The sequence below is a fragment of the Nomascus leucogenys genome, chromosome X, assembly GCF_006542625.1.
Source record: "Nomascus leucogenys isolate Asia chromosome X, Asia_NLE_v1, whole genome shotgun sequence".
Taxonomy (NCBI): Eukaryota; Metazoa; Chordata; class Mammalia; order Primates; family Hylobatidae; genus Nomascus; species Nomascus leucogenys.
The window spans coordinates 1,116,794-1,137,636 of record NC_044406.1 but is presented as its reverse complement, the minus strand read 5'-3'; the positions used below and the strand labels follow the sequence as shown (position 1 = coordinate 1,137,636).

Sequence of the window (20,843 nt, the reverse complement as noted above, 5' to 3'; positions counted from 1 at the left end):
ACGACTTTGAGCACTTGTCATCAGGACCTCCTGAGGCTGTGTCACGGGCACGTCCTTAACCTCGGGAAAATAAACTTTGCGAACTGATTGAGACCTGTCTCAGATATTTTGGATTTACACAGTATTAATTAATAATTCAGGACTGCCATGTTACAGGCATCAACATGGCTGGGTTTAAGCACAACATGAAAAACCAAAGTCAGAAAGGAAGCCTCCTCTTTGTGGGGGCAAGCATCAGGAGATTGAGGTTTGAGTCATGGGGGTCACCTCCCCAGCCTGAGCCTCTCTTACCCCACTCCTCCTCCTATTGGGGTTCATGAGTCACTTTGCTGTGGGAGGGGCTGTGTTCACACTCTGAAGATGGCCCGTCTTAAAGGATCTCACATTTTAAGTTTTTTTTTTCTTTTTCTTTCTTTTTTTTTTTTTTTTTTGAGACAGAGTCTCGCTCTGTTGCCCAGCCTGGAGTGCAGTGGCGCCATCTCAGCTTGCTACAACCTCTGCCTCCCGGGTTCAAGCGATTCTCATGCCTCAGCCTCTCGAGTTGCTGGGACTACAGGCCACGACTAATTTTTGCATTTTTAGTAGAGATGGGGTTTCACCATGTTGGCCAGGCTGGTCTTGAACTCCTGACCTCAGGTGATCCACCAGCCTCGGTCTACCAAAGTACTGGGATTACAGACGTGACCCATCAGGCCCAGCCACGCATTTTAAGTCCTGATGGATTCTCTGGGAGGGAAGCTCATGGCAGTCTGTTGAACTGGGCGTTTCCCAAGTACGTTTCAGCAAGAAACACATTCCCTGTGGAATTCCCATGAGTGCCTTACAACATAGCCATGATCTACGGGACAATGGTTTTTAAAAGACTAGGAGGAAACAGTAGGAGAAAAAGGTGGGTGGTATTTGGGATTTTCATCATGAAAGCGGGGGAAAAAGAAAGACTAGCTGGCTTAACTAATGCAGTTAAGGGTGAGGTGGTGTTTTGGGGTTTTGTGTTGTTTTGCTTTGTTTTTTGAGACAGAGTCTCATTCTGTTGCCCAGGCTGGAGTGCAGTGGTGCAATCTTGGCTCACTGTAACCTCCCTCTCCTGGGTTCAAGCAGTTCTCGTGCCTTAGCCTCCCAAGTAGCTGGGCTTATAGGCGCGTGCCCCCACGCCCAGCTAATTTTTGTATTTTTGGTAGAGACAGGGTTTCGCCATGTTGGCCAGGCTGGTCTCGAGCTCCCGACTTCAGGTGATCCGCCCGCCTCGGCCTCCCGAAGTGCTGGGATTCCCGGCGTGAGCCCCCGCGCCCGGCCTGAGGTGTAGCTTTTCAAGTGGATGTCACCTCCCTTGGGTCTTGGTCTCTATTTTTAATGATTCCTCGTAGGAGGAGATAATTTCTGTCCATCTGGATGTGCGTGTCTGCAATGAATGGACACGCTGTTAAGCTGTGAAAGTTTAAAGCCAGAACAAACTACCAGGAAGCTTCCAGAACCCCTCTTGATTTAGCCAGCTTCACACTGCTATGCCTGGCAAACATTTAAGTTTTTAAGGGTGTTGAACTGCTGATAACTTTAATGGCCAGAATCTATCTTTTCCTTTCTTCTTTCGCCTTTCTTTTATCTTTCTCTTTCTCTCTCCATGCCCCCCCACACCCACTCTTCTCTCTCTCGTTCACTCTCTGTCGTTTTTTGAATTGCATATTTTTCAATGATGAGTGTAATAAATCTGTGGAAAAAACTGTCTGCCAAATGTTAGAAAAAATGAAGAAACCAACTCTAAAACACATAAAGTGCACAGCACACGTGGGGTTTTGGGAATGGTTAAGCCAAAGGTATTTGGAGCACTGAAAACAAGTGAGAAAAAGGACTTGTCTCTCAGCCTGATTAGCTTTCTGTGATGACAATGCAAAGTGTCCTTTGAGTATAAAACCGCCTTTGCAAAAATTATGACTGAGGAAATGACAGTGAAAGAGGTCAGACCTAACCAACTCCATCTTGCTTCTAACCTTTAAGCTGCCCTTGTTCTTTCCTGGGTGTGGGCCAAACTAGCCTTGGGAAGGAATTTAGTTCATGGTTTAACTCTGAAACAAAATTAATAATGCCCCTTTCCCAAAAAGACTCCCTTCTTGCTTGGGAACCAGTCTGCCTTTGCAGGACCAAAAAATTAGCTACAAGATTAGAAATTACACTTTAGGGCTCATGCAGCCTCTGGCTGCAAGAGTCTGAACCTCCCCCAAGTTTCTCCTGGGGGTAACATCACTATTGTAAAACCTAAGGTCAGTGCTTGAGATATTTTGCAGCCCCTGCACTGGATGGATCAGCTGGCACCACCCAGCCCAGTAATCTGGCTCAACCAGGTCTGCCCTCCACCCAGGAACAGAAAACTGCAAGAAAACCTCACTTCAATCCCCTATGGTTCCCTCTCCAACCTGACCAATCAGCACTCCCCACTTCTCAAGCCCCTACCTGCCAACTTATCCTTAACAACTCTGATCCCAAGATGTTCCAGAGACTGAATGAGTAATAATAAAACTCTAGCCTCCCTTAGAGCCAGCTCTGCGTGAATTACTCTTTCTCCACTGCAATTCCCCTGTCTTGATAAATCAGCTCTGTCTAGGCAGCCAACAAAGTGAACCAGTTGGGTGGTTACAAGTACACCTCAGTGGTTTCTAGATGTCAAAGCAAAGGGAAAGTAAGATTGTTTCTGTCCATTGGACTTTCTTGCTCCCCCCAGTGAGGAAGGAAACTACATTCCCAGTAAGGGAGCTATTACACACATATTTCAAATGCAACCAGGCTAAACCTGCTAGTAAATAAAAAGGCAAACATCATCAAACCAGATTGAGAAAGAGTTTCAGGCCTGCGGATTCTTACTTCCACCGCTGTTGGGATTCTCGGGCTGTGGGTAGTAAGGCGGTTTTGGCTTTGGGTAGATATCTGTGGAGAAAACGACATTGCACTGTTAGAAAAGAAAATTGTCCTTCCCTTAGGAGCACCCTGCAGAAACAAGCACATCAGCGTGACTATCGACCTTGCAGCTTGTTCTCATTTGCTGCCCACGGTGTGTTTATAGATTGCCATTGTCTGGTTCAAAATCACTTTGCAGATAGAAGTAAAACCTTGAAACCTGAAACTTAAAAAAAAGGTTTCCGTTTTGTTACTAGAAGTTCGTTTTCATGGCAAGAAGCCAGTGTAGCTGTCTGCCATGATGGAAGCAAGTAATATAAAAAAGAAATCTAAGAAGAATTGTCATGGAATAAATTTACCGACAGTCCAGTGCCTGTGATGAAGATAACACCAAACCTTCTGTTCCTGGACCCAACTGGGCTGCTATTTCTCACGGCCCAATAATGAAACACCGATGAACTGGGGAGGAAGAGAGTTTTTATTTCTGCAACCTGTTACAGGGAGAAGGCCTGGAAATTATCACCAGACTAACTCAAAATTACAGTTTTCCAGAGCTTATATACCTTCCAAGCTATGTGGATATATGTGTGTGCGTTTACCTAAAGACATAAGTGATTAACTTCTTTTAATCTATAACTAAGGTCTGAGTCCTGAGGACCTTCCTCAGGAGCGTCAGTAAATTGACTTAATCTAATGGGTCCAGGTGCTGGGGTGATTACCCTTATGCTGTCTCCTGCTAAATCACGGAGGTTTGCAGAGTTCCTTCAAAGCCCCAATAAACTTGTTTGTGGAGGCCTGGGGAGTTTTTGCAGACCCCCAGTAAAACTTGTTTAATCCTAAATGGGTCCTGTTAAGAATTCCTTCATTATTTTGTCATGCTTTAAGGCCCGGGAAAGTCCTGGGAAAAACTCTCGGTGGGCTTTTGTTACATTCCAGCCTTTGTATAAGGGCACTGGCTTTTAATATTTAACCACTGAGTCAATACTGAAACAGGTGTTGTGGGGGCCTGTTAGTGAGACCTGGCCTGCCACACTTCCACTCAGTTTCCAAGTGCTCTCACTCATACACTGTGAAAGGAACATAAATCTTGGGGCCCGCAAGTCACTAAGCTAAAGGGAAAAGTCCAGCTGGGAACTGCTTAGGGCCAACCTGCCTCCCATTCTATTCAAAGTCCCCCCTCTGCTTACTGAGGCAGATGCGTATCTAATCGCCTCCTTTGGAAAGGCTAATCAGAAACTCAAAAGAAGGCAACTGTTTTGTCTCACCTGTTTGTGACCTGGAAACCCTCTCCCTGCTTCTGGTCTTCCTGCCTTTGCTTCAAGTGGTCCACCTTTCCAGACCAAACCAATATACTTCTTTTTTTTTTTTTTTTTTTTTGAGACTGAGTCTTGTTCTGTCGCCCAAGCTGGAGTGCGGTGGCATGATCTCCACTCCCTGCAACCTCCACCTCCTGGGTTCAAGCGATTCTCCTGCCTCAGCCTCCCAAGCAGCTGGGACTACAGGCACACACCACCATGCCCAGCTAACTTTTGTATTTTTAGTAGAAACAGGGTTTCACCATATTGGCCAGGCTGGTCACAAATTCCTGACCTTGTGATCCACCCACCTCGGCCTCCCAAAGTGCCGGGATTACAGGCGTGAGCCACCTCGCCCGGCCTAATTGACTTTTTTTTCATTTTTTATTTTTTTTTAGAAATTTCAATTTTTTTTAGAATTTTCAATTCTTGCTTGATAGTGAACATTTCCTGAACAACCTATAAACACCCGTCCATTGACTTCCTGACATCTCTCATGGCAGTCAAGGAGTCTGCTGGAAGTCTGGGAGTTATTTTTATTTATTTTTGTTGTTGTTGTTGTTGTTGAGACGGAGTCTCGCTCTGTTGCCCAGGCTGGACTGCAATGGCAAGATCTCGGCTCACTGCAAGCTCCGCCTCCCAGGTTCACGCCATTCTCCTGCCTCAGCCTCCCAAGTAGCTGAGACTACAGGCGCCCACCACCACGCCTAACTAATTTTTTTGTATTTTTTAGTAGAGACAGGGTTTCACCTGTAATGCCCAACCTGGTTTTTACTAACCCTGTTTTTAGACTCTCCCTTTCCTTTACTCACCTAGCCTTGTTCCCACCTGAATGGACTCTCCCTTAGCTAAGAGAGCCAGACTGACTCCATCTTGGCTCTTTCACTGGCAGCCCCTTCCTCGAGGACTTAACTTGTGCAAGCTGAATCCCAGCACATCCAAGGATGCAATTAACTGATAAGATACTGCGGCGAGCTATACCCGCAGTCCCCAAGAATTCGTCTGATTAGTAACGCCCAAAGCCCCGCGTCTATCACCTTGTAATAGTCTTAAAGCCCCTACACCTGGAACTATTTACTTTCCTGTAGCCATTTATCCTTTTAACTTTTTGCCTACTTTACTTCTGTAAAATTGTTTTAACTAGACCCCCCCTCCCCTTCCTAAACCAAGATATAAAAGTTAATCAAGCCCCTTCCTCGGGGCGGAGAGAATTTTGAGCGTTAGACGTCTCTCGGTCGCTGGCTAATAAATGACTCTTAATTCGTCTCAAAGTGTGGCGTTTTTCTAACTCACTTGGGTACAACACACCATGTTAGCCAGGATGGTCTCGATCTCCTGACCTTGTGATCCACCCGCCTTGGCCTCCCAAAGTGCTGGGATTACAGGCGTGAGCCACCGCGCCCAGCCCCAGGAGTTATTTCTTTTTCTTCTTCTTTTTCTTTTTTTTGAGACGGAATCTCGCTCTGTCACCCAGGTTGGAGTGCAGTGGCATGATCTCGGCTCACTGCAACCTCCACCTCCCGGGTTCAAGTGATTCTCCTGCCTCAGCCTCCTGAGTAGCTGGGATTACAGACATGTGCCATCATGCCCAGCTAAATTTTTTATATTTAGTAGAGGCCAGGTTTCACCATGTTGGCCAGGTTGGTCTTGAACCCCTGACCTCAGATGATCTGCCCACCTCGGCCTTTCAAAGCGCTAGGATTACAGGTGTGAGCCACTGCCCCTGGCCAAAGGTTACCTTTTTAATTGAAAATAAATAAGTAAATAAATTGAAGCGAATTTTACATATAATTAACCATTTAAAAGTGAATAATTCAGGGGCATTTAGAACATTCACAGTGTTGTGCAGCTGTCACCTCTGTGTACTTCCAGAACACTTTCGTTCCCCCAAAAAGAAACCTGGAATTTATCAAGCAGTCACTCTCCCTTTCCCCTTCAGCCCCTGCCAGTCACGACATTGCTTCTGGTTCTAGGGATTCGTCTATTCTTGAAATTTCATCTTCATAAAAATATACACTATGCGATCATTTGTGTCTGGCTTCTTTCTCTTTGCAAAATGTTTTTGAGGCTCAACCACTTTGTATCAATTTTCAGTGCTTCATTCCTCTTCAAGGCTAAATAATATTCCATTGTGTGAATGGACCACATTTTGTTTATCAATTCCTTCCACTGATTAACATGTGAGTTATTTCTACCTTTTAGCTATAACGAATAGTGCTGCTCTGAACATTTGTGTACACATTTTTCTTGGAACCCATGTTTTCAATTATTTTGAGTATGTACCTAGGAGTGGAATTGCTGGTTCATAGAGTAATCCTGTATTTAACTTTTTGAGGATCCACCAAAGCATTTGTTCACAGTGGCTGTACCATTTTAGACTCCCACCAGCAATGTACAAACATTCCAGTTTTGTCACATCCTTGCCAACACTTGTTATTTTCCATTTTAGATTTTAGCCATCTCAGTGGGTATGAAGTGGTGCTTCACTGTGGTTGTGATTTGCATTTCCCTAATGACCACATTTTGCTTTCAATATCTGCTATCTGGTACAGTTGTTGCATCTCCTTCATACACCCCACGGTTCTGTAAAACATCCTCAACCATCCCTCCATAAGCATCAGTTCAAGGATGCTGCCTCAGTTTTTCCCAGCCAAAGAGTCACTCACCTGAGTTTGGCTTCTTGGTGGGTTCTGTGAACAAAGAGAGAAAATAAATGCAATATGCATTGAAGATTCATTGGAAGCACGAAGAAAGGCCATGAATGCCCTGATGAAAGATGAAAAGGGAGTGACAAAGCCATACAAAGTAAATGATATGGACACAAATTCCATGTTGAATTCAGAAAAAAGGCAAGAAAACACCCTTAAAATCCATTCAAAAACAATCCACCCTTGAGGCTGTGAGGATGCCCACAGGATGGCCAAAATAGCTGAGAACATCCAAGACAAGTAAGTGAGCCACCTGCCCATAGAGCCACCACAGGGCTGGACGGTGGAGGGTGAGGCAGGGGGAGGCAAAAGAAAAGAAGGAGAAAGACTTGCAGCTTCCAGAATGATGGCTTATCTCACTTTCTTTCATTCACTCGTTTATTCATTCAGCAAACATGTATTGCATGGATGTGGATATCAGGTCAGGAGTGCTCAGGGTGCAGCCTGTGACTGCCCTGCTCAGTGAAGCTGGGTTTGCAGTGTGGATGGGCAGACGAGGGCGGGAGGAGGTTTGAGGAAGATGGCTCAAAGGAGGTGGAGTCGGCCATGGCGGGGAAAATTGGAGCTTCAGGGCTGTGCAATGGCCAGACTTCTTCCAAACAGAGGAAACACCGTATTTGAAAGCATGGTTTACATAACAGCCTAGCATTGCCTTGGTAGGAGGCAGCTGGAACACAGGGGTAAGTGTGTGGTGGGGGCATTCACTGGGGGTGCAGAGACTGCAAAAAGGAGAGCTTGAAGCTCCAAAGGGGGCACATGGTTTCGCTTGTCCTGTATTTTAATTGAAGGTTTCCCATCGCCTTTTCTCCTTCCTGCCACCTCCCTCTCCCTTCCTGCCCTCCCTTCTTCCTTCCTCCTCTCCTTCCTTCCTTCTCTCCTTTCTTCCTTCCTTTCCTCTCTCCTTTTCCCCCTACTTCTTTCCTTCTTCCCCACCCTCCTTTCTTCCTTCCTCCCCTCCATCCTTTCTCCTCTCCCTCTCCCCTTCCTTCCCTCCGTCCTCTTATTCTTTCTTTCTTTTCTTTCTTCCTCCTTTCTTCCCCCATTTTTCTTTCTTTCCTTCCCCCCTCCTTTCTTCCCTTCCTCCTTCATTCCTCCCCTTCTTCCTTCCCCTCAGTCTTTTCTTATCTCTTCCCCTTTCTTCTTCCTTTTTCCCTCCATCGTTCCCTCTCTTCTTCCTTTTCTTCCCTCGCCTCCATCCTTTTTTCCTCCCTCCCTCCCTCTTTTCCTCCGTCCTTTCATTGTTTCCTTCTTATCTTTCTTCTCTTCCTTTTCCCTTCCTTCCTCCTCCCACGCTCCCTCCCTCTCTCCCATCCTTCCTTTCTCTGTCTTCTTTTTAAAATGTAAAATTATAAAGATTTTTTAAAATAGTGATACACTCACAGAGTTTCTTAAAGCCCAGGCAGTATAGACAGTGAAAAGTGAGTTCCCCACAGTCGCCATACAGGTGACTGTGTTTCCTGTGCACTGGGGTTTCCTTCCCATAAGGAAGGGCTGTGTATGAACAGGCACATGTCTGCCCATTCATGGGCGGCTCTTGGTAGCAAAACGATGCATTCACAGATGTGTTTGCAGGCACTAGCAGTCCTCTAGGTGAGGAATGAAAAGGTAGTAGGAGGTGAGTGGAAAGGAAGCTTATTTCTGTGATTTTTAAAAATTAATGTGAAACTCACATATCATAAAATTTGACATTTTAAGGAGTACAATTCAATGGTGTTTCATATATTCACAATATTGTACAATCACCACCTGTATCTAGTTCCAGAACAGTTTCATCCCCCCAAAAGGAGACCCCATAACCATGAGCAGTTCCTCCCTTTTCTCCCCTCTTCCAGCCCAACAATTGCTAATCCACTTTCTGTCTCTCTGAATTTGCCTATTCCAGACATTTCATATTAATGGGATCCTATACCCTGTGGCTTTCGTGCCTGGCTTCTTTCACTGAGCACATTTTCAAGGCTCATGTAGCATGCATCAGAACCCTCTTCCTTTTTACAGCCAAATAATATTCTGTTGCCTGGAGGGACCACATTCTGTTCATTCATTCATCCCCTGATGGACAGTTGGGTTGTTTCCACCTTTGGCTTATTGTGAATATTGCTGCTGCAAACATGGGTACACAAATGACTGTTTGAGTCCCTGCTCCCAATTCTCTTGGGTATCTGTCTAGAAGTGGAACTCCTGGGTCACATGTCAGTGATCTTTCAAATCAATAACATGTCTTGTTCTGTATCTGAGCCTACCAGCCAGCCCCTCCTTCACTATTGCACAGGGTTCTCTTGCAGATATGCCCCATTCTCTATCCAAACCAAACGCTGGTGCTACACGCTCGGTCTGAATTTTGGAGAGAATCCCCCAATGCTTCCAAAGTGGTTGCAACCACACACCTGCCTCCAACCCCCAGCCCTCAATCTGCCTTGACAGGGTAGGATTCAACTTTCACCTTTTCTAACATCGTGGGAGAAATGACATCTCCATGTTGGGGTGAGTCATTACATTTTCCTGTTGCACTGACAACAATTTTGTATCTGCTTTGTAGGATAATTATTAGTAAAAACATCACTGTGTGCAGAAAACTGGGAGAGAGATGAGTTCCTATCATCTTATTGTTGGCTTTTTAGGATCAGGTCTGGTTATCATTCTCTCTTCCTCCAACAAACACCATTATGTAACTGCACTGGTCAACCAGTTATTCCCAATGCTAAAGCCCAATGGATTCTTCCTCTGTGTACATAAAAGTTTATTTTTCTTTCAAAATAAATGTTTGATTCCATTGTGCCTGCATTAGAAACCAAATCTTTCCCTTTCCCCCACCCACCGCAGTCTGAATACACCTGAATCTCAATTAGACCATCTGCCTCAAGCAGGACTTTCTGCAGGGCCCAGGACGCATATTTTCAGCATTCTGGTCACTCAGAAAGGTTCCAGCTGAACTTGGACTGATGAAAACACAGAATGGGAAGATTCCAGGTCCTCAGTGCCCTGGAGAAGAAAAACTCACAGCCCCATGAGTGAAGGTAACCAGAGAAGTTGAGGGGAGAACGGAATGAAGTGTGCTCTGGGAGGGGAGATTGGAGGCCATGGATTGGGATCAGGGTATGGGACAATGAGGGATATGAACTGACGTGTAAGAAAAGCAGAAACTGGGCCAGGCATGTTGAGGCACATCTGTAATCCCAGCGTTTTGACAGACCAAGGTAGAAGGATTGCTTGAGCCCAGGGGTTCAAGACCAGCCTGGGCAACATAGTGAGAATCCATTTCTACAAAAAAAAAAGAAAAAAAATTAGCTTGGCACGGGGGCACACACCTGTTGTTCCAGCTACTTGGGAGGCTGAGGTGGGAGGATCACTTGAGCCAGGAAGTCGAGGCTGTGTGGTAAGCTATGATTGCACCACTGCACTCCAGCCGGGGCAACAGAACGAGACTCCCATCTCAACAAAATAAAGTAAAATAAAATAATAAAATACTAGCATATTCCTAAACCACAGGTTTAGAAGCACAGACCTACAAAGAAATGAGTCTGAGACTTTCAGGGCGTGTGTAAAGTTTTGTCTCAAGGCGTCTGCAATATCCTGTGAAGAACAGAGATCTCAACACCAAGAAATTCCCAACACTGGCCCAATCCAACCCCAAAGTAACTATACAGCTGATGCTGTTAGATCCAAGCTGGAAAGAGAAGGCTCCCCTTGAAATATCGGCACTTACCAGGGTCATCAAGGGCGTCCGCCAAGTCAAAGTCTCTTTGACCTATTGGGAGCAAACAGGGCATAAGTCACCCCATGATAGAAAGGCCAGAATCTCCCTTGTTCCTCACCTCATGCTGCTCCCCTCCTCCTGCAAGCCTAGGGTCACCTAGAGCACTAAAACTAACCTGACCATGAGCTACGTGGGAGACGCAACCACCACCTCCCTCTAGTCCCAGAACACACTCATCACCCAAAAGAAGACCCCTGTCCCCATTCAGCAGTCACTTCACCTCCCGCCTCCCCAGCCCCTGACAACCACTAATCTCCACTTTCTGTTGCGAGGACCACCTGCAACCTGTGTCAGAGCTTCATTCCTGCTCATGGCCAGGAAACTTTGAAGGAAGCCTCTCTCCAAGCACACAGACTTCTCTCCTGGACTGTCCCACTCACAGCTTAGGACTGGCATTTCCCCCATACACACACACACACACACACACACACACACACACACACACACAGTCTAGGTTGAGAGGGGCTGCCCTAGAAGAAAGTGAAGCATAACAATGTGAGGATCCTGGATCCCTGAGAGACTATATGGAGCATAGGACACCTTTGCCACCTCACCTGGCTGCAACACAAACAAGAGATAAACTTTTAATTCTTTGGGGGCTGTTTGTTATAGCAGCTAGCCAACACTGACAAATACAGGGTCAGGAAGCAACCTGTGTGGACAAGCCGAGGTTCCTACCTGATCCAAAAGCAGTTAACCTAATGAATGTGTCTGCAGCAGAGAGAAGAGAACATCTACATCTTTGTGACTCATCGTTAAAAACACACTGCAGAATTTGTGAGGGTGAAGGGTCCCTCTTGCTGACATATATGCACACCTTGCTCTTGTTCCTCCCTTGCCCTCTGCCAGTACTAGCCTTGTAGAGAAAACACCACTAGAGAATTTATCAGGAAGTAGAGGATGCAGCCAGGAGCACATTGAATCAGCACTTACTATACATTGAGTTCTGTTGCAGTAATGCCAGGCACCCAAGCATCTCATCTGCCCACCCGAGGATGTTGGTATGACCAGCATGCATATTTCCCAAAGGAAGAACCTGAGGTGCTGGGAAGTTCAGGGCAAGGCAGGAGCAGAGTCAGAATCTGCCGAATTGTCCAAGGGGGACAACCTCTCACTCAAACACTAAGCCCTGGAGGAGGCTAAGCCTGGGGGAACCAGGTGAGCCCTCGGTGCTGGGTCTCCCCCGCTCTGATGTCTGTCTCCCTCCCAAAAATCTGTCTGCCTGGGTGATGCTTGCTCTGGGGGAAGGTTCAAGGGCTCCAACATAGATTCGTACAGCCTGTGGCCCGGCTCCAGGCAGATGGCACCCAGGCAGGCTTTGCTGCTCCTTGTGAAGGCAACTGGGGCCTCTCCGGAGCAGAAGACACATCCCCAGACAGGAGTCCCTAAGTCAGGACAAAGTCACAAACCTTGGAGGGAAGGGGGACTCTGAGCCCAGGGTGCGCACAGCACCTGCCCCTGGGCCCAGACTGGAGGCTGGGAGCTGGTGGTGCCATCACAGGTCAAATCCCACACAGCTGTTTCTCTCAAACTCTGGGAGCCCCCACGTCCCTCTCAGATGATGTTCTCTGTTGCCAGTGATCACTACAGGCTCGCCTTTAAGAACAACCTGGCCAATCTTTGCTCCCTCCAGCTCTCTCCCTATTTTTTTGTTGTTGTTGTTTTCTTTTTGTTTGTTTTGTTTTTAGATGGAGTCTCTCTCTGTGGCCTAGGCTGGAGTGCAGTGGCACAATCTCAGCCCACTGCAACCCCCACTTCCTGGGTTCAAACGATTCTTATGCCTCAGATGCCTGAGTAACTGGGATTACACGTGCATGGCATCACACCCAGCTAACTTTTGTATTTTTAGTAGAGACAGGGTTTCACCATGTTGGCCAGGCTGGTCTCGAACTCCTGACCTCAAGTGATCCACCTGCCTTGGCCTCCCAAAGTGCTGGGATTACAGGCGTGAGCCACCGCACCTGGCCTCCTCCAGCTCTGTTGGTCATCATGGTCCAAGCTGCTCAGACTGGGCTGGGGGACAGGAACTGCGTCAGCCTCTTGGATCCATGCAACATCTCCCCTCCAAGGCTGCCAGCAGTTCCAGTCGAGACACCTGTCCAGGACCCCAAAGTTAAGTGTCTCGGCTATGCACACACGCTGAGAATTTACATTCCAATCTGTGTTCACCGTTGACCATTATCTTTCACTGTGTTATATCTCTGCCCATCCCAGCAATTCCAGGCATCCCCTCAGCAACCACTTAATCTCCTCCAATCTGTGCACCCAGCCACTCCCTGCTGTTGCCCTAAATAACCAAAGGCCTCGGTGTTATCTCTCCCCTCCCAGCCCTTCCTCTCTGAAATGCTGTTGCATAAAACAGGCGGTGGCACGGGAGGGCTGCAGACAGCTCGTCTCATCCTGCAGCAGGAGGCCAGGTTGCAGCGGAGGCTCCTTCAGCTTTGAGATGCTCCGGATGACCCTGAGGGATGACAGGAATTGGGGGTGGGGAGTGTCACAGAGGAAGTGGAGCCTGGGGGTTTTAGGCTTTGCTTGGTTTCAGGGGTTGCACTGCAGCCAGAAGTTGCTGCATGCGTGACTCACACACATGAGGCCGTTGTCGGTCACACCCAGACCTTGTTACATAAACCAGGCGGACTCCGGCCAGCATCAGGCAGCCTGGGCACTGAGACAGTCTCCAGTCCTGCACGCCAGGCAGGAAATCTATCTCCCAGGCAGGGCCCCCTGTCCTCTCTCCTCTCCAGGGAAGTTGCAGCAAAGCCACGGCTGGGGTCCTCATGGGCCTGGAGTAAGACCCCTGGGCTGGGAGATGTCCCAGGTAGGCAACGCTAACTCTGGGGTCTCTGTCTCCAAGGTCCGGGTTGCACATGACGCTATTGCTTTCACGGGGTTTATTTTCCACTGGGAACATGAGACGGGGCGGCTTTTAATCGAATCCTTGTGTTCTGGGATCCCTAAACCCCCAAGAAGAAAGCAGCCTCATTTTGTGCTGGGACTATGACAACGGTCCTCGGTTGCTGGCATCCTGGAGATGTCAATTAAGTGGCTCCTGTTGGTGGATGGGAGGGCCGAGCGTTACACATGAGCCCCCGGTAAAGCTGTGCTTGGGACCCTTCGGAGCAAAGCCATGTGATACAGCCACGTGGTACTTTGAAGCATATTCTTCTGTAGCCTGCAGTCACCAAACCCCTCTGAGGCCCAAATTCCACCCCTGCCGGATTCAAAGATGCTTCTTATTGGAGTTCCCCTGCCTCCCACCCAAATCCTTTATGTTGATTCAGACCTACACGTGGTTCAGGATTAGGAAACAATACCGCCAAGTGCAGGCCTCAGCAGCAGCCTCAGAAGCAGAAGTTTCTCTCGGAACTTCTCCAGCCCCCCTGTCTCTGAGTCCCATTCTCCCCTAAGGCACCGAAGGAACTAGAATCCCTCTTCCCCAAGGCGGGTCCCAGAAACAAGAACACCTTTCCCCCAAAGCCAGCCATGAAACCTAAAAATAGGACTCTAACTTTCCCTCTATCCTATCTGTACAGAGAGTGGCACAGGCCGGGCGCGGTGGCTCACGCCTGTAACCCCAGCACTTTGGGAGGCCGAGGCAGGCAGATCACGAAGTCAGGAGATCGACACCATCCTGGCTAACACAGTGAAACCCCGTCTATACTAAAACTACAAAAAAATTAGCCGGGCGTGGTGGTGGGCCCCTGTAGTCCCAGCTACTCGACAGGCTGAGGCGGGAGAATGGCTTGAACCCGGGAGGTGGAGCTTGCAGTGAGCTGAGTTCACGCCACTCCACTCCAGCCTGGGTGACAGAGCGAGAATCTGTCTCGAAAAAAAAAAAGTGGCCATAAGGAAATTCCTTGACCTGACTTGTTTGGGCGTCCTAAGACCCCCATCCCAGAGAAGCTCCCAGCCCCATACCCGGAAGGAAGGAGCACTGCTCAGAGAGGCCAAGAAGAGGCCGGGCGCGGTGGCTCACGCCTGTCATCCCAGCACTTTGGGAGGCCAAGGAGGGCAGATCACAAGGTCAAGAGATCGAGACCATCCTGGCCAACATGGTGAAACCCCGTCTCTACTAAAAATGTAAAAATTAGCTGAGCGTGGTGGTGCGTGCCTGTAATCCCAGCTACTCAGGAGGCTGAGGCAGGAGAATTGCTTGAACCTGGGAGGCGGAGATTGCAGTGAGCCAAGACTGTGCCACTGCACTCTAGCCTGGCAACAGAGTGAGACTCCGTCTCAAAAAAAAAAAAAAAAAAAAAAAGAGAGAGAGAGGCCAAGAAGAATCTAGACACACAGGCCTGGCTGGGTTTCCCCACGCAGACCATTAGCATTGGATCAGGACCTTTTTGTACAACCCTATTTCTACACAGCTGTCCAGACTTGGTTGAACCAAAGCATAAAAATAGACAATCTCCCCTTGTAACTTGGGGTCTTCATTCTGAATGCTCCCGTGTATACACATTAAATACATTTGTATGTCTTTTCTCCAATTAATAAATCTGCTTCATGTCCATGATTTTCAGTAACGCTTCAGGGGCCATGACGCCAGAAAGTCAATATAACAAACAGCAATTTTGCAAAGCAAAGAACAGTACCATTGCTCAAATAATAATAATGCAATATCAAAGCCACTGCCCACTGAACATTAGCTGCCACCAGCACAGCTGCCACGCAGCACAGGAGAGCAATCAACCCTGCCACGCAGCACAGGAGAGCAATCAACCCACAGCAAAACCTCCGCTTCCCACTGAATTATTTACCTCGCTCTAAAGAAGAAAATCAGCTCCCAGCAGGCTCTGAGCAGAAGATAAAAAGGAACACACAGAGACTATCTAAATCCCTGACCCCGATTACAGCTATTGCCAGCAGAATTTATACACCGCGGAATTGAATGAGAGCCAACTGCAATCATTACGGGACGTGCAACCACATTAGTAAATTCAGACAGGCTCTTCTGTTTCATTATTCAACCCAATGTCCTTTGATCTGCGTGCCCTGGAGAAGCAAAGCCCTTTCAAGCAATTGTTTTCTTCCTTCCTTCCTTCCTTCCTTCCTTCCTTCCCTCCCTACCTCCCTCTTTCTCTCTTTCTCTCTTTCTTTCTTTCATACAGAACCTCACTGTGTTGCCCAGGCCGCAGTGCAAGGCGCAATCTCGGTTCACTGCAACCTCCGCCTCCCAGGTCCAAGTGATTCTCCTGCCTGCCTCAGCCTCCTGAGTAGCTGGGATTACAGGCACCCCCCCACTATGCCCAACTAATTTTTTTTTATTTTTAGTAGAGATGGGGTTTCACCATGTGGTCCAGGCTGGTCTCGAGCTCCTGACCTCGTGATTCACCCACCTTGGCCTCCCAAAGTGCGGAGATTACAGGCATGAGCCGCCGTGCGTAGCCTTTTTTTTTGTTTTTGTTTTTGTTTTGATACAGAATCTCACTATGTTGCCCAGGCTGCAGTGCAATGGCACAATCTCGGCTCACTACAACCCCTGCCTCCCTGGTTCAAGCGATTCTAGTGCCTCAGTCTCCCAAGTAGCTGGGACTACAGGTGCATGCCACTACGCCCAGGTAATTTTTGTATTTTTAGTAGAGACGGGGTTTCACCATGTTGGCCAGGATGGTCTTGAACTCCTGGCATCAAGTGATTCACCCGCCTCGGCCTCCCAAAGTGCTGTAATTACAGGCATGAGCCACCACCCCCGGCCTGTTTTTTATTTCTTTACTCGGATTGTACTGGTTTCCTCTGAAGTGTGGGTTCATTTAAATCAACTTTCTGGGGGCAGCTGCTGTAGTTGAAGCCACTTAGTGGGTCCTAGACCCATAGAGCCCTTCTCAGCTTGAGGAAGCTCACAGAGGGAAAAGCTCCGAGGTTTTACAAAGCTGGCACAGGGACCCCGAGAAGGACAAATCTTGACTTCCTTCAGGCAAATCCTAAGGTTTCTCTCTGACTCCAGTTCAGCAATTAAAAAATACATATGTGTATATATAGAAAGCATATGATAATGGTTCTTGTGACTGAACTTGTTACTGGAAAGAGGTCTGGAATCAGACCCCAGGAGAGGGTTCTTGGATCTTGCACAAGAAAGAATTTGCGTCGAGTCCATAAAGTGAAAGCAAGTTTATTAGAAAAGTAGAGGAATAAAGAATGGCTCCTCCATAGACGGAGCAGCCCCAAGGGCCACTGGTTGCCCATTTATATGGTTATTTCTTGATGATATGCTAAACAAGGGGTGGATTATTCATGCCTCCCCTTTTAGACCATATAGGGTAACTTCCTGACATTGCCATGGCATTTGTGAACTGTCATGGCGCTGGTGGGAAGGTAGCAGTGAGGACCACTCGAGGTCACTCTCGTCGCCATCTTGGATTTGGTAAAATTTGGCCAACTTCTTTATGGCAAGCTGTTTCATCAGCAAGGTCTTTATGACTTGTATCTTGTGTCAACCTCCTATCTCATCTTGTGCCTTAGAATGCCTTGACCATCAGGGAATGCAGCCCAGCAGCATTCAGCCTCATTTTACCACACCCCTACTCAAGCTGGAGTTGCCCTGGTTCGAACACCTCCAACAAACTCAACTTAGGTCCACCAGCCCGGTGCAGTAAAGCCAAACACTGCCATCGGGATTGCAGTGTAAGGAAGTGAGGCGTTTATTCTGAGCTATTTAGAGGGCATCAAGCAACCTCCTTGATGCCTTAAGACCCAACCTCCTGGGTGGCCAGTAGGTGAGGGTTTTCAATGGCAAGGAGGCAGAGGTTACAGGCAAAGCCATAATACATGCAGGCTATACATTGCTTTGACCTAAAAAGCCAGGATACCTGGAAGCAGGGGCTTAATGTGGATTCAGAGGTTCTCTGATTTGTCATTGGTTAAGGAGGCGAAGCTTTGTCTGAACATTCGGGGTCAGCGGAAATGAATGTTAGTTCTGGCCATCGGTGTGACTTCCTCCAGCACCTCCCTGCACCCCCTTCTACCCCCCTCCCACCGCCACACACCCCAGGGAAGGAATTTAGAACAAACATTTGTAATGAGAATTCAGGCCTCAGTTTCTCTTACCCAACGTCTGTGAGCCAGCAGATGGCATTTTTTATTTGGTGGGGGTCTGGGTTCCTGAAAATCGACTCAGGGCCATATAGTAAGATGTTATCTTGGCTGGGCATGGTGGCTCACACCGGCAATCCCAGGACTTTGGGAGGCCAGGGCAGGCAGATTACCCGAGGTCAGGAGTTCCAGACCAGACTGGCCAACATGGGGAAGCCCTGTGTCTACTAAAAATACAAAAATGTGGGCGTGGTGGTGCACACCTGTAGTCCCAGCTACTTGGGAGGCTGATGCATGAGAATCGCTTGAACCCAGGAGGTGCTGGAGGTTGCAGTGAGCCAGGATTGCACCACTACACCGCAACCTGGGTGACAGAGCAAGACTCCATCTCAAAAAAGGATGTTATCTTTAGTCTTTACAAGAAACTAAACATCTTGAGGCTCTAACTTCCTTGGCTATTGTTCTACACTACAATCACCTTCTTGCTTATCAAGCCGCTCCATGTACTTCTCAAGGCCAGCGAGGTGCCTGGAATTTCCCTTGAAGGAACTCAAGGTTTTCCTTTATTTCCATGCTAGGGAGAGTGCCTGGCAGGCCCCTAAGAGGGGTGTCCTTGCTCCATCTCACTCTCTCCCAGGACGGCATGATTCACAGAGTAAAAAAAATTAAATAATATGACTAGGTTAGGACTGTAGGTTGCAACAGAAAGTGACAAGGAAGGCTGCTGCCCCAATGTGGAATCTTATTCCCGGTGGGCCTTGTTTGCGAGGGCTGGGTTCCAGTTTATCCCCATGGATAAGATGAAATCCATTCTATTCTCTAATTCGTTATGAAGTTTCCATTTCCAGCAGGACAGGAGATCAAACACAGCTGGAGTCTCCTCCTCCACACCCCAACATGAATATCCAGGGACTCCCTAATGCTCAAGCTCACCGGGGCTGCAGACGCCGGAGCTGAGCAGGCCGCCCTAGTGCATGATCTGCTCCTCAGAACCCATGAACCCTCCACGGTCTCAGCATCCGAGCAGCCCAGTCTCTCCCCAGAAGGTCAACCAATTGGCCTTGTTCTTGACTTCCCAGTGACCGTATTATGCAGTTGCAGATTGAAGCTCTATTAGAGCAAACATTGGTAATGAGAATTCAGGCCTCGGTGTATGTCTGTAACACAACAGACAGTGTCTCCAGAGGTCGAAGTATTCTGTCGTCAGAGAGGAAGGAATGATCATTCATCACAAGAAGCAAGACATCTTTGGTGCAAGGAAAACTCGAGGAAAATACCGCAGACCATGCAATGGGGCACTGGTGGATGGTGTGTGGTAAACCAGTCTTCCCAGAGTGGCGTGCACACGGATCCCTCAGGACGCGGGTGACACACACGCTATACTTCAGCAGGTCTGGCTGGGCCCAGGACACAATGTTTCTCATCAGCTCCCGGGGGATGCCAAGGCTGCAGATCCATGGATCTCACTCTGCAGGACAGACACTTGGTAATGGCTTCCCAGATTTGCTACAATAAAATCCCAAAGACTGGGCAGCTTCAACAACAACCTTGATTCTCCCACAGTCCTGGAAGCTGGAAGTCTGAGATCAGGGTGTGGGCAGGGCCGGTTCCTCCTGAGTCCTCTGTCCTGGGCTTGTAGACGCCGTCTTCTCCCTGTGTCCCCATGTGGTCGTCCCTCTGTGTGTGTGTCTGTGTCCTCATCTGCTCTTCTTATGAGATATCTTACTCCATTGCAGGCTGCTATCACAGAATACCATAGGCTGGGTGGCTTATAAACAACAGACTTTTATTCTCCCACAGTCCTGGCGGCTGGAAGTCTGAGATCAAGGTGTGGGCAGGGCTGGTTCCTGCTGAGGCCTCTCTCCTGGGCTTGTGGATGCCGTCTTTTCTGTGAGTCCTCACAGGGTCATCCCTCTGTGTGTGTCTGTGTCTTCATCTCTTCTTTTCATAAGGTCTGCAGTCCTGTTGGATCAGGGCCCAACCTAGTGACCTCATTTTGCCTGAATCACCTCTTTTTTTTTTTTTTTTTTTTTTTGAGACAGCGTCTCGCTCTGTCACTCAGGCTGGAGTGCAGTAGTGCGATCTCGGCTCACTGCAACCTCTGCCTCCCAGGTTCAAGCGATTCTCCTGCCTCAGCCTTCCAAGTAGCTGGGACTACAGGCACGCCCGGGTAATTTTTTTTTTTTGTATTTTTAGTAGAGATGGGGTTTCACCGTGTTAGCCAGGATGATCTCCATCTCCTGACCTCATGATCTGCCCGCCTCAGCCTCCCAAAGTGCTGGGATTACAGGCGTGAGCCACCGCACCTGGCCTGAATCACCTCTTTAAAGACCCCATCTCCGAACACAGTCACAATTGGAGGTCCTGCAGGTTAGGACTTCCATTTGTAAAATTGAGGAAGGTATAATTTGGCTCACAACAGATTTAAACCATGGAACATGGTCAATTAAAATGGGGATGCCACTGGACAGCCTGGTTCAGTGGAGATAGCCAGGGTTTGGGAATCTGGAGAGACAGTTTCATCTCAGCAACATCACGTGCCTGGCCTATGCCCTCAATAACACTCTTCCTTAATTTTTTTTTTTTTTCTGAGACAGAGTCTTGCTCTGTTGCCCAGGCTGGAGTGCAGTGGTACAATCTCGGCTCACTGCAGTGCAGTGGTGCAATCTCAGCTCACTGCAACCTCTGCCTCCCGGGTTCAAGCAGTTCTCTCACCTCAGCCTCCCGAGTAGCTGGGATTACAGGCACATGCCTCCATGCCTGGATCAGCCCAGAATCCAGCCACATGCAGATTCCAGATCAGCCCAGAATCTGGCCACATGCAGATTCTGAACCACTCCCAGAGGTTGGGATTCACAGACTACAGCAGTTTCCCAGCCTCAGCACTGTGGCTGGACACATTGCTGACAGGTTTAAGTGCCTCTGGCCCCTGATCCATCGGGGGAATCCCCAGGAGCTTAGCAGTGTCTGGCAGAGCCCCACCTGCAGGCAGAACCCCACTTTTCTACCCCTTGTGTGCCAATGAGAAAGATGAAAATGGCTGGAATGGGGGGGGGCCCTCAAAGGAAGGGTCAGTTGTTATCCAAGAAAGGGGAGACATTTCGTGGACTCTGCGTTTGTCTGGTAATTGGCTCCAGTATTTGCCAGATGTCTTCACACTCAGGTGCCAAA

General features: G+C 48.2%; 1 protein-coding gene across 2 annotated transcripts in view; it reads right to left on the bottom strand.

Annotated features, from left to right (window-relative positions):
• The window catches only part of XG (Xg glycoprotein (Xg blood group)), a 66,298-nt gene that overhangs the window by 36,490 nt on the left and 8,965 nt on the right, over positions 1–20,843 (bottom strand). For both annotated transcript variants that reach the window (XM_030806764.1, XM_030806765.1), the window contains exons 2-4: positions 10,593–10,634; positions 6,848–6,871; positions 2,854–2,916 (exon numbers count right to left, since the gene is read on the bottom strand). In XM_030806764.1, the coding sequence (XP_030662624.1) occupies positions 2,854–2,916; positions 6,848–6,871; positions 10,593–10,634 (129 nt within the window). The remainder of the gene's footprint in view (positions 1–2,853; positions 2,917–6,847; positions 6,872–10,592; positions 10,635–20,843) is intronic.